The 12,287-nt window shown below is 42.7% G+C and overlaps 2 protein-coding genes across 2 annotated transcripts in view; both read left to right on the top strand.

Annotated features, from left to right (window-relative positions):
• LOC122370895 overlaps positions 1 to 12,287 on the top strand; it is a 101,094-nt gene that overhangs the window by 63,415 nt on the left and 25,392 nt on the right. The window lies entirely within an intron of this gene.
• On the top strand, positions 452 to 2,272 carry LOC122370897. The gene is made up of 2 exons (XM_043346845.1): positions 452 to 599; positions 1,763 to 2,272. Exons 1-2 carry the CDS (start codon positions 542 to 544, stop codon positions 2,053 to 2,055), a joined length of 351 nt encoding a protein of 116 aa, XP_043202780.1. The 5' UTR covers positions 452 to 541; the 3' UTR covers positions 2,056 to 2,272.

Here is a 12,287-nt window from a genome sequence, read left to right as displayed (position 1 = left end):
GGTATGCCTAATTTGGTGGCGCTACGAGCCGCCGTTTTAAAGCTTTTTACGAAAAACCTTAGGTGGGTACATCACTCCCCCCCCCATCGCCGGGCGAGGGTTATGAAATTGAAAAAAAGATATTGAAGGTCTGATAAAAAAGCCATTTTAAGCTGCTCATTACATTTATATCGCTACGACTTATATGTAGTCTAACTCATGTTCAAAAGAAGTAGTCACGATCATATATAAGCTTGTTACCATCAATGCTTAAGGACAAAGAACACTTCACAACTGTGAAGTGTTAAAAAAAAAGAAACAAAACACGGTTGCACTGGTGCAACCGTATTTTGTTTCTTTTTTCACAGAAAGTTTGACGCAGTACGAAGCTGAGTAGCACTGGTGTTGTGTGACCTATGTCGTCACCCTCCACCTAGCGCTGTGACCGACTGCGACAGGCTGTCAGTGTCAGCCCCCGCGAGGTGGGCGGCAATCGGTATAAAATGAGACCATTTTAGCTGTGCAAAACAGAAGAGCTCGCTCCGTCCACCCAACAAACGCCATGAAGACTGTCGTGGTCGTGCTGCTGTTGGCGTCCGCGGTATCGGCCGCCAACGAGTGTAAGTTGCAGCACAGCAAGCTCTGGCTAACTTTACCTCACATGATGAGCAATATCTCTGAAAGGACTAGGACCTTGATATTGAAAATCCACATGAGCATTGTTCCCAATACACGTAACAGGGTTTTTGGGTTAAATTGGTCAGTTTTCAATCATCTCTCATTTCTAATCCACTTGGAAAACCTATTAGCCGTTTTCACGACGAGCTATCTGGCGAATGCACCAAATTTGACCAAGTTTACACCAAGTGTCTTTCTCAACAAATACCTTCAATTCATAAGCTTATCTAGCCCGTGACCCGTTGGGGGCCCAAAGGCACAGGTAGTGTGCCTTTGTCCTATGGTTTTTCGCAGATAACTCAGAAACGGCTGCGAATTTCGACTTGAAACTTTCAGTACCTACCTCTCCGGACATCAATTTTACACAACTCCTGAAAAAATAGGTCCCAGCATATCAAGGTCATCGATATGCTATCTTGTGCACCTCGCTGAGCTCTTTCAAATGCCGCTTGAATTTTTCCGATCCGGCTATTGGTTCCGGAGATACGACGGGGGCCCCTTTGCCCCCCCCCCCTCCCCAACAGGACGTGGAATCTGCCAGACCTCAACGGGGCGCGGGTTAAGGGCGATATTCGGCACAGTGTGTTGTTTGCTATTGCCAAAAAGGTATAATTGAGTCTATAAATAGTAGAAAATGTAAAAACATGACCTTTTTTCCTCGATAATTATACCAAAACTAATGCTGTACAAATATATACATATTTGTACTTTATTTGAAAGAATGTAATATTTCGACCAAAGGTCTTTTTCGAACGGTTTCAAATTAGAAAAGACAAGCACAAGCACTAACCTCATTATAATTGAGTCTGGTTAATTGAAAGTAAACAGAATCTTGGAGGAGATTGTCATTCGTCATGATTGGCCGCGCTGGTTTTCCTGTTTGTCTGCTGATAAATGCGCCTGATGTGATTTTAACTTACTTATTACTCACTTGCTACCTACATAAATACATGTGTCTGGTGTCATCAACCCGTTCATGTATTCATGGCGTTTCCAAACGACTTGGGTAATGCATACAAAAATAGACTGCGGTGCACCATTAAAAAAAAATATTCCTATAAACCGTCATGTTATCTGGAAAGTTCACAAACCTCTCCCTCGGCAGGGTGTAACCGACAGTGTTGCACGGGTTATCGGAAGGGTACCTGTCCCGCGGACGTGAAGGTTGTACTTCCTCAACCATCATCCAGAGCAGCAGCGGCAACAGCTCAGCGTGAGGAAAAATGCGAGAGCCACTGCCGCGATGACACCCACTGTGCGTGCGGTATGAAATGCTGCAAGATTGGTTGTGCGCGCCGCTGCATGCCTGTCTGCACGTTCGGCTGCTGGAAGGGCGAGAGGTGCGTCCTCGAAATCGACGGACTGCGGCCCTACCAGGAGCGCGCCCAGTGCAACTGAAACAACCCAACTGGCTGACAAAAGGATAGCTGGAAGGCAGAACGAGATGAGCTACGGCGCTCAGTTGATTGATTTTGCTGGTATTCATAACACTAAAAAGTGACAAAAGTAAAATTTTTCCGAAGATGTTTGCAACATGAAATCAGCAGTGTTGGCGTTGCTGAATAAAGATCACGATTATACGACAAATATGCTTGTCATATGCTTATCGGCTAAATCGTGTATTTTTGGGATGGATTACTTACCCAGTAACCCAATGAATATTACACCTACTTCACAACGGCAAGCACCCATCAGATCGTTAGGCCACTCTATGTACATGTATGTACATATTTACATGAACCTTTGATTGTAGACTTGTCTGGTTTCGGTAGCCGTCAGCCGTATAGCCGAGATACAATGCACATTATGCACAAAGCACTTTATATTGTGTCGCGGAACAAAACACTCGAATTCGGTTTACGGGCTGCCAAATACTCGCGCCAAGCGAAACCGCCCAGGGCTGCCGCTCACATCAGAATCCTGGCGAGGGGCTCCGAACGCCCCTCGCCGGGCCAGGTCAGGTCACGAGTGCAGTCATTACTTGAGGGGAAAGTGTGTCACTTGGTTCTTTTTTGCGTAAGGAGAGTAGCTGAATGAACTTGGCAGTGTGTTTCACCATCGACACTCGACAGGCTCTTGTCGATGACGACTCCCAGAATTTTTAGTTGGCTGGTGGGCCGCACCGGCAGCCTGCGGCAGTTCTGCTTGAAAAATCTAACGTGACGCAAGGACGGTGGTCAAAGCCAGTGAACGAACGAGGTTTGGGGGTGGGGATAGGGGGTGGATATCTGCACTCCAGATGATATCGTAAACTGAGCAGCGGATATAAGCAGCGCGCACGATGGGGAGGTTCGCAAACAGGTCTCTTGAAGGTACTTTGATCGTTGTTCGCTAAGGTCAAAAACATCACGTGAGGTCATCGAAGGTCAAACTTTGCGATACCACGATTATATATCATTGTGGTTGTGTTGAGCGGTTATTTTGTGCCCGGTTGAGGTGCACCTGTAGGGGGGTTGGTAGGTGCACCCCCCCCTGAGGTTTTTCTTAGCTACACGCCGAACCGTTTAAGATAGCCTGCTCAAATTTTCAGTACCCTCTGGGGCATCCTTTGCGCAACTTTTGGTATTTTTTTGTCAAGGTCATGTCAGGTCACGGAGTTATGACGTCATAAAGGGAACAACCTCCGGCCAGATTTACGCTAAATTGGAGATTGCTTCACATTGGTATAAATGCCGACTGACCTGACACACTGATGGATTGTTTTAGAATCACAACTGGCTGATTTGACATTGGCACAATGTCCGTTGACATTTTGAAGGTTACTAAAGGTCAAGGTAAGGTCAGTGACCTCGGTTGACCTGTAATGACTTCTTACACTTGTATGCCTTTTCGGGGTATTTTGATGCCCTGAATTCGAATTTGCTATCCATTTCAGGCATCGTCGGTTGTTTCTTGTAGTTCATTTTGGGTCAGGGTCAGGTCAGTGACGTCACACGCCTGACGTGACCCAATGCACAAATGACCTTGCAGACTTCCGATGCTCCCAACGCATCATTTTTAGAGTTATGACATCGAAATACACACCAAACGATAGAGAATTGATCAAGGATCACGATAGTGAAGGTTTTAAGTCGATATCTCTTACCGTTTTGCCGCAATCTGCGCGGAAATCTGAAAAAGTTAGATTTTTCCGAAAATTTGACCTTTGACCGGTCATAAGTAGGTCAAATGTTGACCTAGGACCAAAAAATATACCACCAATCGCGAGATCTTGTTGAGAGCAATCCGTTGGTCTTTTCCGCTAAGCTCTACGATGCTCTGTTTTCAAACGCCAGGGGGGGGGGGTCGCACCAACCCCCCTGCATGGGCGATGGTGGCAAAACACCGTTTACGGGCGAGGGTTAACGCAAACCCATATTCTGATCTCGGACCATGAGCGAAAATTCAAAAGGCATGTGTGAAAAGACGCATGATAAGATATGTCAAAAAGACGACGCTCTGATCTCAGCATTTATGATATTCCCAAAAAAAACTTACCCGACTTTGAGCTGGAACCAAAATCCCAATGCCTCATTTGGGCCATGATTAACGGGACACGTTAAGAAGGGTGCCACCTTTTGGACACAACGCAGTTTTTACAAGATTAGCCTCACATGAACCTAAAAACCGGCTTCACTTACCTATGCTCGAGACGGTCAGCATTGAATCCGCACGTGAAGTTATCATTTGCGAGTTTTGCTGCCAGCATTCGGGCAGGCAAAAATCTTCAGCACTATTTCCTCGTCGTGTTAAGGGTATTTTATAAAACATGAAATCAGGAAAGGTATGCATAAAAGTTATACTTTTGAAGCATGTTTTATCATTTTGAAAGGGTATATTTTTCTTTATGGTATACACTTAAGTTTTAAAATTTTAATTGGGAAGTTTTTCTAGTAAGTTGCATGAAGGGTGAAGGGTTCCATAGATCTCTTAAGCATTGTAAAGGAAAAACCTTTACTCGACTTATTTGATGTTCTTTTGACGTATCTCCGCGTAACATGTGTATGGCCAACAGTTACCTACTTGGTTACCTACAACTTAGTTCAAATCATGTTATCTTCTTCCTTTTTATTTGTTCATCTTTTTGTCTCAGTTGCGCCATCAATGCAAATGGCAGAATGATATGTTGCCATGACAACAGGATATGCCAGCCGTCCTAGCTGCCACATCAAACGACCTTGAGTTGTAGTGGTGATATAAACAACTATCTTTTTTTTGGCCAATGTATTAAATGCAATGTTTCGGTTTTTTGTATATTGTGGACGCGCTAACCACGTCTAAAAATTCAAATAAGTAAAATAGATTCATAGAACAAAAATTTCGGAAGGTGGCACCCTTCCTTTAAAGATAAAACCATAGTGTAATAAATAACACTATGGTTATTTATTAAACTATGATAAAACCTACGACAAACCGGGCTGTTCTGATGTTTCTTGTTTACTCAATCGCCCATCAGAACACCCATTTGGAACATCCAACACCCAACCAGTTTTGGCCTGACCTGACCTTGACCTCCTCCTTGACTGAAGAACGAGGAAATGTCAGGTGTCGCTGGTATCACCTCACAAAGAATGTCGCCTCACCTCTTTTTTTTTTCTAACTACACCGCCACCCATTAATAGGTGACCAGGAGTGCCCCCTCCCTCAGCCCAGCGACTCACAGAACCTTACTTTACCACCAGAGAAAACATAAAAATGGCAAAGTCGCGGCACTCCCTGCTAAGAAACGGAAAACAACTCAAAGTAAGCAACCAGTCGGTAAGAGGAAGTATGGTTAGTTAGAAGAAAAAAAAAACGGCAAAAGATGTCCCCGCTGAAAGCAGCGGGAGACTAAATCACTACTTCCAATACCATGTTTTATGATGTAAAAGAACACTCATTCAGGGTTAGTAAAGGGACACCTACATACACACAAAGCACAGGTTCTGGTCAGTATTCTGCAAAAGGTCATGTGTGACCGGATGAACCCTTCCAGCTAAGCAGAGCTTGTTGCTGGTCGGGGTCACCGGTCACAACGCCGTAAGGGTGGGCTCGGTGTAAGCCACAGTCACTATGGCTGACAGGCTACGCTATACGAGTAGGTGTTTGGAGGAGTTGAATAAAAAACTACAACGTGATACAACGCATGCATATTATTCTATTTGAAAGTACCTTATTTATTTGCATATTTTACTATTGATTATTGAACTTATGTAAACAAAAGCTACACAGGGTGTTCTAGGAAATACTCCTTACTTATTTTCTTTACTTGCAATTTAGACATGTTGATAATGCATTGAGCGTTAAATTGAGTTGCCATAATTTCATTCCAGATGCGAGGCCCAAGCCATGTTACATTACGAGTGCAGTATAATCTTTTTATAAATGGTTCAATGAACTGTTGACGATTTCTGGTCCTTGAATCGCTAGGGTCACTAAGGGTAAATAATCCACCAACAGATGATGGGAGAGAAAAAGAAAGTTTTCTGTGCAATAAGATAATAGCCTGCTGTTTTGCTATATTATGAACTTTGAGAAGCTTAAGGCTTTTGAAAATTTCCTCTGTGTGTGCTAAACGATGTTGATGAGTAATAATACGAATGGCTCGCTTCTGAAGCAACTCAATTTTGTTTAAGTAAGAAGGAAATGTGAATCCCCACACCACACAACAATAATTGATATATGGTAAGACCAGTGAATTGTACAAAAGAGTTAGCAAATGAGTATCAAGGAAAAATTTTGCTCTGCTCATTACCCCAATGTTACGACTGATAACTGTTGTTAAGTGGTCAATATGGAGATTCCATTTAAGGTTCGGATCTATAATCATTCCTAAGTACTTGACTGATTGAACAGCCTCAATAGGATCACCATTTAATGTTACATTAAGTTCTGCTGGATTGAGTGTATTATTGTAGATTTGATACACTGTTTTCTTTGTGTTGAGGCTAAGTTTATTTGCTTGCAACCACGTGCATATAATGGGCAATTCAACGTCAATCATATTTTGAAGCTGGAACGCTGTTCCACCTTCAAAAATGAAGACTGTATCATCTGCATACAGTAAACATTGTGCTGTTTTACAAATATTTGGAAGATCATTTACATAAAGTAAGAAAAGCAAAGGACCAAGAATGGAGCCCTGGGGTACACCAATGTTTACATTTTCTATTGAAGATCTTGCACTGTTATATTCTACGCATTGTTTTCTATTAGTAAGGTAAGATTCTATCAGGCTAAGTGCTTGCTCAACAATGCCATATTTGCTACATTTTCTTATTAGTATGTCATGATCTACAGTATCAAATGCTTTTTTTAAATCGATGTACAGAGCTATGGCAATGTTGCCTTTTTCAAATACTTTCATTATTGTATCCTGCAGGAGAAGTATGGGCATATATGTTGAAAGTGACTTTTGAAAGCCAAATTGGCTAGCAGACAATATATTATGTTGCAGGAGATATTCCATGAGTCTTTTGTGAATTATCTTTTCAACAAGTTTTGAGATATAAGGCAAAATACTTATTGGTCTATAGTTACACATGCTGCTTTTGTTGCCAGCTTTGTAAATAGGTTTGACAACTGCAATTTTCATGTTTTCTGGGAAGATACCTTTTTTCCAAGCAGAGATTAACCAAGTGCACAAGTTCAGGTATTATTGTAGAGTAGGTAGACTTGAATATCTTTGCATTTATACCATCTATACCTGAGCCAACATTTTTCATGGCTTTGATGATCGAGTTTAGCTCAGCTGAATTAGTAGGCTCAAATTTGGATATATGCTCAGCATGATCACTTATTATATAACTTAAAGGGTCAGTGTTGCTTGGAGGAATTTCATTTTTCAGTTTTTCACATATTGAAATGAAATATTTGTTAAATGAAGCAGCTATGTCATTTTCATCATCCAGTTGTGTACCATTTTCATTGACAAAGCTACTGGGCAAGGACTGCCTACTGCATCCTCCCATGGCACATTTTTTCAAAAGCTCCCACATTTTCTTGGAGTTAGATTTATTTTCTTGAAATTGATTTTGGAAATAATTTTTCTTTGCTACTTTTATGATAATGTTAAGGCAGTTCCTATGCCTATTGTAGGCAAGCTTATTCTCTGTGGTTGGGTTTTTATTTTTTTCTTTGTACAAAAGCACTCTCCTATTGATAGATGTTAGTATTGCTGGAGTTATCCAGGGTTTTATAGCTTTACTTTTTCTTGTGCATTTTATTTCAGTGCTAAACATCTTTATTCCTGAGGAGTATGCATCTATGAGAATGTTTGAGGCAATGTTTGGATCTGTAGTTTGTGAGAAATTTTGCAGATGCTCAGTAATATAGTCTTTGAGATTGTCCATTCTGTTTTCATTGAAGATGAGCTTATAAGTGTCATGTCTTTTGGCATCTTTGTGAGGGTAAGAGCAGGTAAAGATAGGAAAGTGATCAGAGAGATCTTCATATATAATCCCAGAGCAGGAGACCAGTTCAATATTGTTGCAAAAAATATTATCAAGCAGAGAACCCCTTTAATCAGAGATTCTTGTTGTTTTAAAGATAGTTGGCCAGAAGCCATGAAAAGCAAGTGTATTGAAGAATTCTAATGTTTTGTTATTATTTGCAATATTGAAGAGGTCATGGTTAAAGTCACCTGCCAGGAAGGTTGTCTTATTCTCATGATTTATATTCTCAAGCAACGATTCAAGTTCACAACAAAAAATGTCACTGTCCAAGTCTGGAGGTTTGTATATAGCTCCAACAACGCATGTTGGATAACTATCGACTTGGCATTCTATGATAACTGATTGAGTACATTGTAGGGTTTTAATTTTAGATCTGAGTGAATGTTTAACTGATTCAGTATTTACATAAATTGCCACCCCACCTCCTATTTTGCCATTCCTGTTCTCAAAATAACCTGTATATCCAGGAAGTTGTCTATTAGAAATTTGGTCGTCCGATAACCATATTTCAGTGATGCAAATGATATGCCAAACACAATGAATTCTGGTAAAAAACAACTGAAGTTCTTCAAATTTATCATTTGAGCAAATAGACCTGGCATTTATATGAATGATATTCAAAAAATAGTGTGATGATTTATTTGTATCAAACATTGACGGAAGGGAGAAATAGCCACAAGAGGATTGTAGGGTTTTAAAGCTGTTGTCATCAACCTGCAGTTCAGGTGAGGTGATATTGGCAAAGGGATTAAATTGTTGGCTATTTAGAGGTTCTGGGATATCAGAACACTCTACGAGGTTCATGACAAATGACTAGGTATACTGTAATTTAGGTACTATACCTTGTTTTACGGATTTTCTGATAGGACAGACCAAGAGACCAAAAAAAAGCCGGCACTCTCGGTACTCGGGGAAGCCCAGTTCAAGCGTTTTGTCAGAGGGGCCAGATAAAAGAAGAACTTTAGTAGTGGGATTTATTTTTACACTAATTTCAAGCTAATTTTTACTATAAACTGCAATACTTTGTAATGCTTGAAATGTTGAAACTACAAATGGAAACAAAATGGCTCAAACTCGAGCAGTGAGTTCTAACTTATTTTTATAAATTAGTCTTCTAAACACACTTTTATTTGGAATGAGAAGATATGTATGTCACGTGACATATGCAACAGAGGCACAATTAATCCAACCTTGAATTGCTGCTACCGCCTCTATTGAGGAGTAAAGACAGGGATAATGTTAAACCCACCCCCTACTCCACCAGTTTGTCACAATCAGCGGCAGACTCAGTCGCTGTGCCAGCTAAATAACCTTCTTAGATTAGGTAGTCGATCCATCCCCCAAAAGTACTTTCGATCTGCGACAGCGCTCATAAAACCATGGCAGCTATGGACGGCCCTCCAGGTATTAAGTGGTTGGTTGCCAACATCACAATAAGCGATCTGCATTGATGAATACGTCTAATGGCTGTGAAAACCATTGCCGAAGTGTGTGCACGAACCCTCTTCTCATTTCTATTGAGCCATTTTACAGGAGTGCCTCAGTTATTCAAAGTTAATGCACCAAAAACACATAGGTTAACCAGCCACTCTTTTGCTGGAGGCCGGACCTGGGTGTATTTCGTTGGGCACGAACGCCGATCTAACACGAGGTACGGCGGTTCGAGCTCTGTCTGGAAGCGCACGCGCCGTGCGCGTCACAACGCGGAAGTAGGCCGCCTGCCCAGCGGCCCGGCGCCGGCCAGGCGTTCGGCATCAGATGGCTCCGGGTGAGTCGTAACGGTCGCACGGCCCGCGAGAGCGGCGATGTGTATTGACCCTATTCCGGGCCAGTGGCGGATCCAGGGGGGGGGGGCAAAATGGGCATTTGCCCCCCCCCCCCAAACGGCATAATTTTAACATTACGCCTATGGACGAGGCATGGAAAGAATCGATAAATTGTCATGGTTTGCCTCCCCCCCCCAAAAAAAAACTCTGAGCTGGATCCGCCTCTGTTCCGGGCAGGCTCTGACCGGTTCGATTCTGGGCGGGGGGAACCTTTTCGGCCCCCTTCAGATCTCAAAAACCACACATCGGAGCGACAAGCGGCAAGCGGCGTTTGATAGTTCGTTTAAGGTCAGTGACCGCGGGCCTGTCGCCGGAGAGTACCGTTCCGTTGATGCACAGCGGTGGCGCCGACTGTAACAGCGGCCATCGTTGGCCAACGGGTCGGCATTTGTGTTGTTCTTGTTTTGCATTGTTGGGCTGGGCCGTTTCGGTCTAGTAAGCGTGTTAGTGACAACGATCGCCGTGGGATATTACAGAGGCATTTATGTAGGTATGTAGTATGGTGTAGTATGTACTACCATAGCTGTCATACACCATAGGTGTATCATAAGGCATATGCCATACTACAGAGGCATAGTTGTCCACTTAAACCGCACCGTTCATGATTGCTAATTGGGTGTATCAGTGTTGCGTTTTCTGGCTAAACTAGTAGTAGACTGTATTCAAACCACCGAGATTATTTTTCACATGGGGGACTTGCGTCCAACCCCCCATTGTCCGCTTCAGCTTAAGGGGGGGGGGGGCACTGTCGACTTTTGGTCCCATTCTTTCCATGCAACGCCCATAGGGCTAATATTAAAATGCCAAAATCAAAGGGGGCACGGTGCCCCGGTGTCCTCCCCGTTCCGCCACCTATGACGTGTTTGGTCGAAAAAGATCAATTTGAAAAATACATGCATCATGGTCGTGAAGAAGTCATGAGAAATCGCCAATATTCAGTTCAAGATTTAGGAAAATGTAGAACAATAACCAGAAATCAAAGATAGCTATGTGATTGTTCATTGTATGTATTGGCAGCCTAATGGCGTTTACGGCATGTCTCTATCGTCTATTCTGTGATTTTATATGATTTTTAACATATGCCATTTTTTGTCGAAAACTCGGAAATCATGACGTAAAAAGCTTCGATATTTAACAAGTTTTACGACGTTTTTTCTTTCAATTTCGTCACAGCAAACTTCAATCAATTCCCTACAGGTATTATCAATCCCCTCAATGGATTGTCAATTGCTCTAGGGTTTGATTGAAGTTTGCTCCAACGAAATCTATAAAGAACATGGAAAAGCTTTTGAGACATCGAGGTTTTAGTTGCGTCATGATTTCATACACATCCAGCAAGCATAACATAGGTGTAAAACTAAATGTCGCAGTAACACAGCCCGAGCATAGCAGGCTTCGAGTCATTAAAAAAAAAATGTCAAAAGACGGATGAATGAGTAAAAATGCGTGAAAAGCACGCGGCAGCCGAGGAAAGAGCGCAGAGATCGATGCAGTTACTCTGTCGGGCGGCACAAATCAGGCCTCTGGGCTACGGGTCGCGCGGGCCGGCACGCGCAACGAAAACTGATCAAGAAGCAGCGAACTTTCTATCTTTCCCTATAAAAACGGCACACATAAATGAGAGATCTAAGGCAGCACGGCGATTCTCAGGTAGAACGATTTTATAAAACATACACAGCCCCTCAATAACCGTGTTTACATAGGGTTCCCTTAATCTTCCCCTATTTGTCTCTTAAATGTCCCTTATAAAGGAATCCTCTGTCTCCTTTACCTCGCTTCACTACAAATATGGCGCAACTAAGTCATTCTAGAAGCAGTTTGCAATTGTTACTTACCTTTCATGTCAAAAGATCGCGTCTCGTGCCCGCCAAAAATGCCAAGAACTTGTGTTGAATGCGCTCTAGTCTTTCTAAAAGCGGGCGTGCTGCTCCGGCCCAAATCACACTTCCGTACTCTAGGACCGATCGGACATTAGCACAATACGCTGCGATAACTCCTCTCTTACAACAGCCGCATCGTACGCCCTGCAGACTCCTTACACTGAAAACATTTTTACACCTGTCCCGAGTGTAAACCCGCGGAACAGGTGTCGTTGATCAGGTTCCATTTTTAAGCATCTGAACAGGTGTCAACTAACCCTTCATCAAGGCGTCATCGAACACCTGCATCAGGTATCAACACCCAATGTTTACACGCGCATCGAGTATCAACGCTCGATGTTTACACCCGCATTAAGTATTAACACCCACTGTTTACACCCCCATCGAGTATCAACGCCCACTGCTTACACCCCCATCGAGTATCAACGCCCACTGTTTACACCCGCATCGAGTATCAACACCTACTGTCTACACCGGCATCGAATTTAAGCACCTACTGTCTACACCTGCGT

This window comes from Amphibalanus amphitrite, unplaced genomic scaffold, assembly GCF_019059575.1.
Source record: "Amphibalanus amphitrite isolate SeventyFive unplaced genomic scaffold, NRLGWU_Aamphi_draft 001182F_arrow, whole genome shotgun sequence".
Classification (NCBI taxonomy): domain Eukaryota; kingdom Metazoa; phylum Arthropoda; class Thecostraca; order Balanomorpha; family Balanidae; genus Amphibalanus; species Amphibalanus amphitrite.
The sequence above is the reverse complement of the archived record's forward strand: the minus strand, read 5'-3'. Positions and strand labels throughout refer to the sequence as shown.

Excerpts from the sequence above, each read along its gene's own strand:
- LOC122370897 (XM_043346845.1), top strand. The coding sequence starts at position 542 with ATGAAGACTGTCGTGGTCGTGCTGCTGTTGGCGTCCGCGGTATCGGCC. Across the intron at positions 600-1,762 it reads GGTATCGGCCGCCAACGAGT|GGTGTAACCGACAGTGTTGC; the intron begins GTAAGTTGCAGC and ends CTCCCTCGGCAG.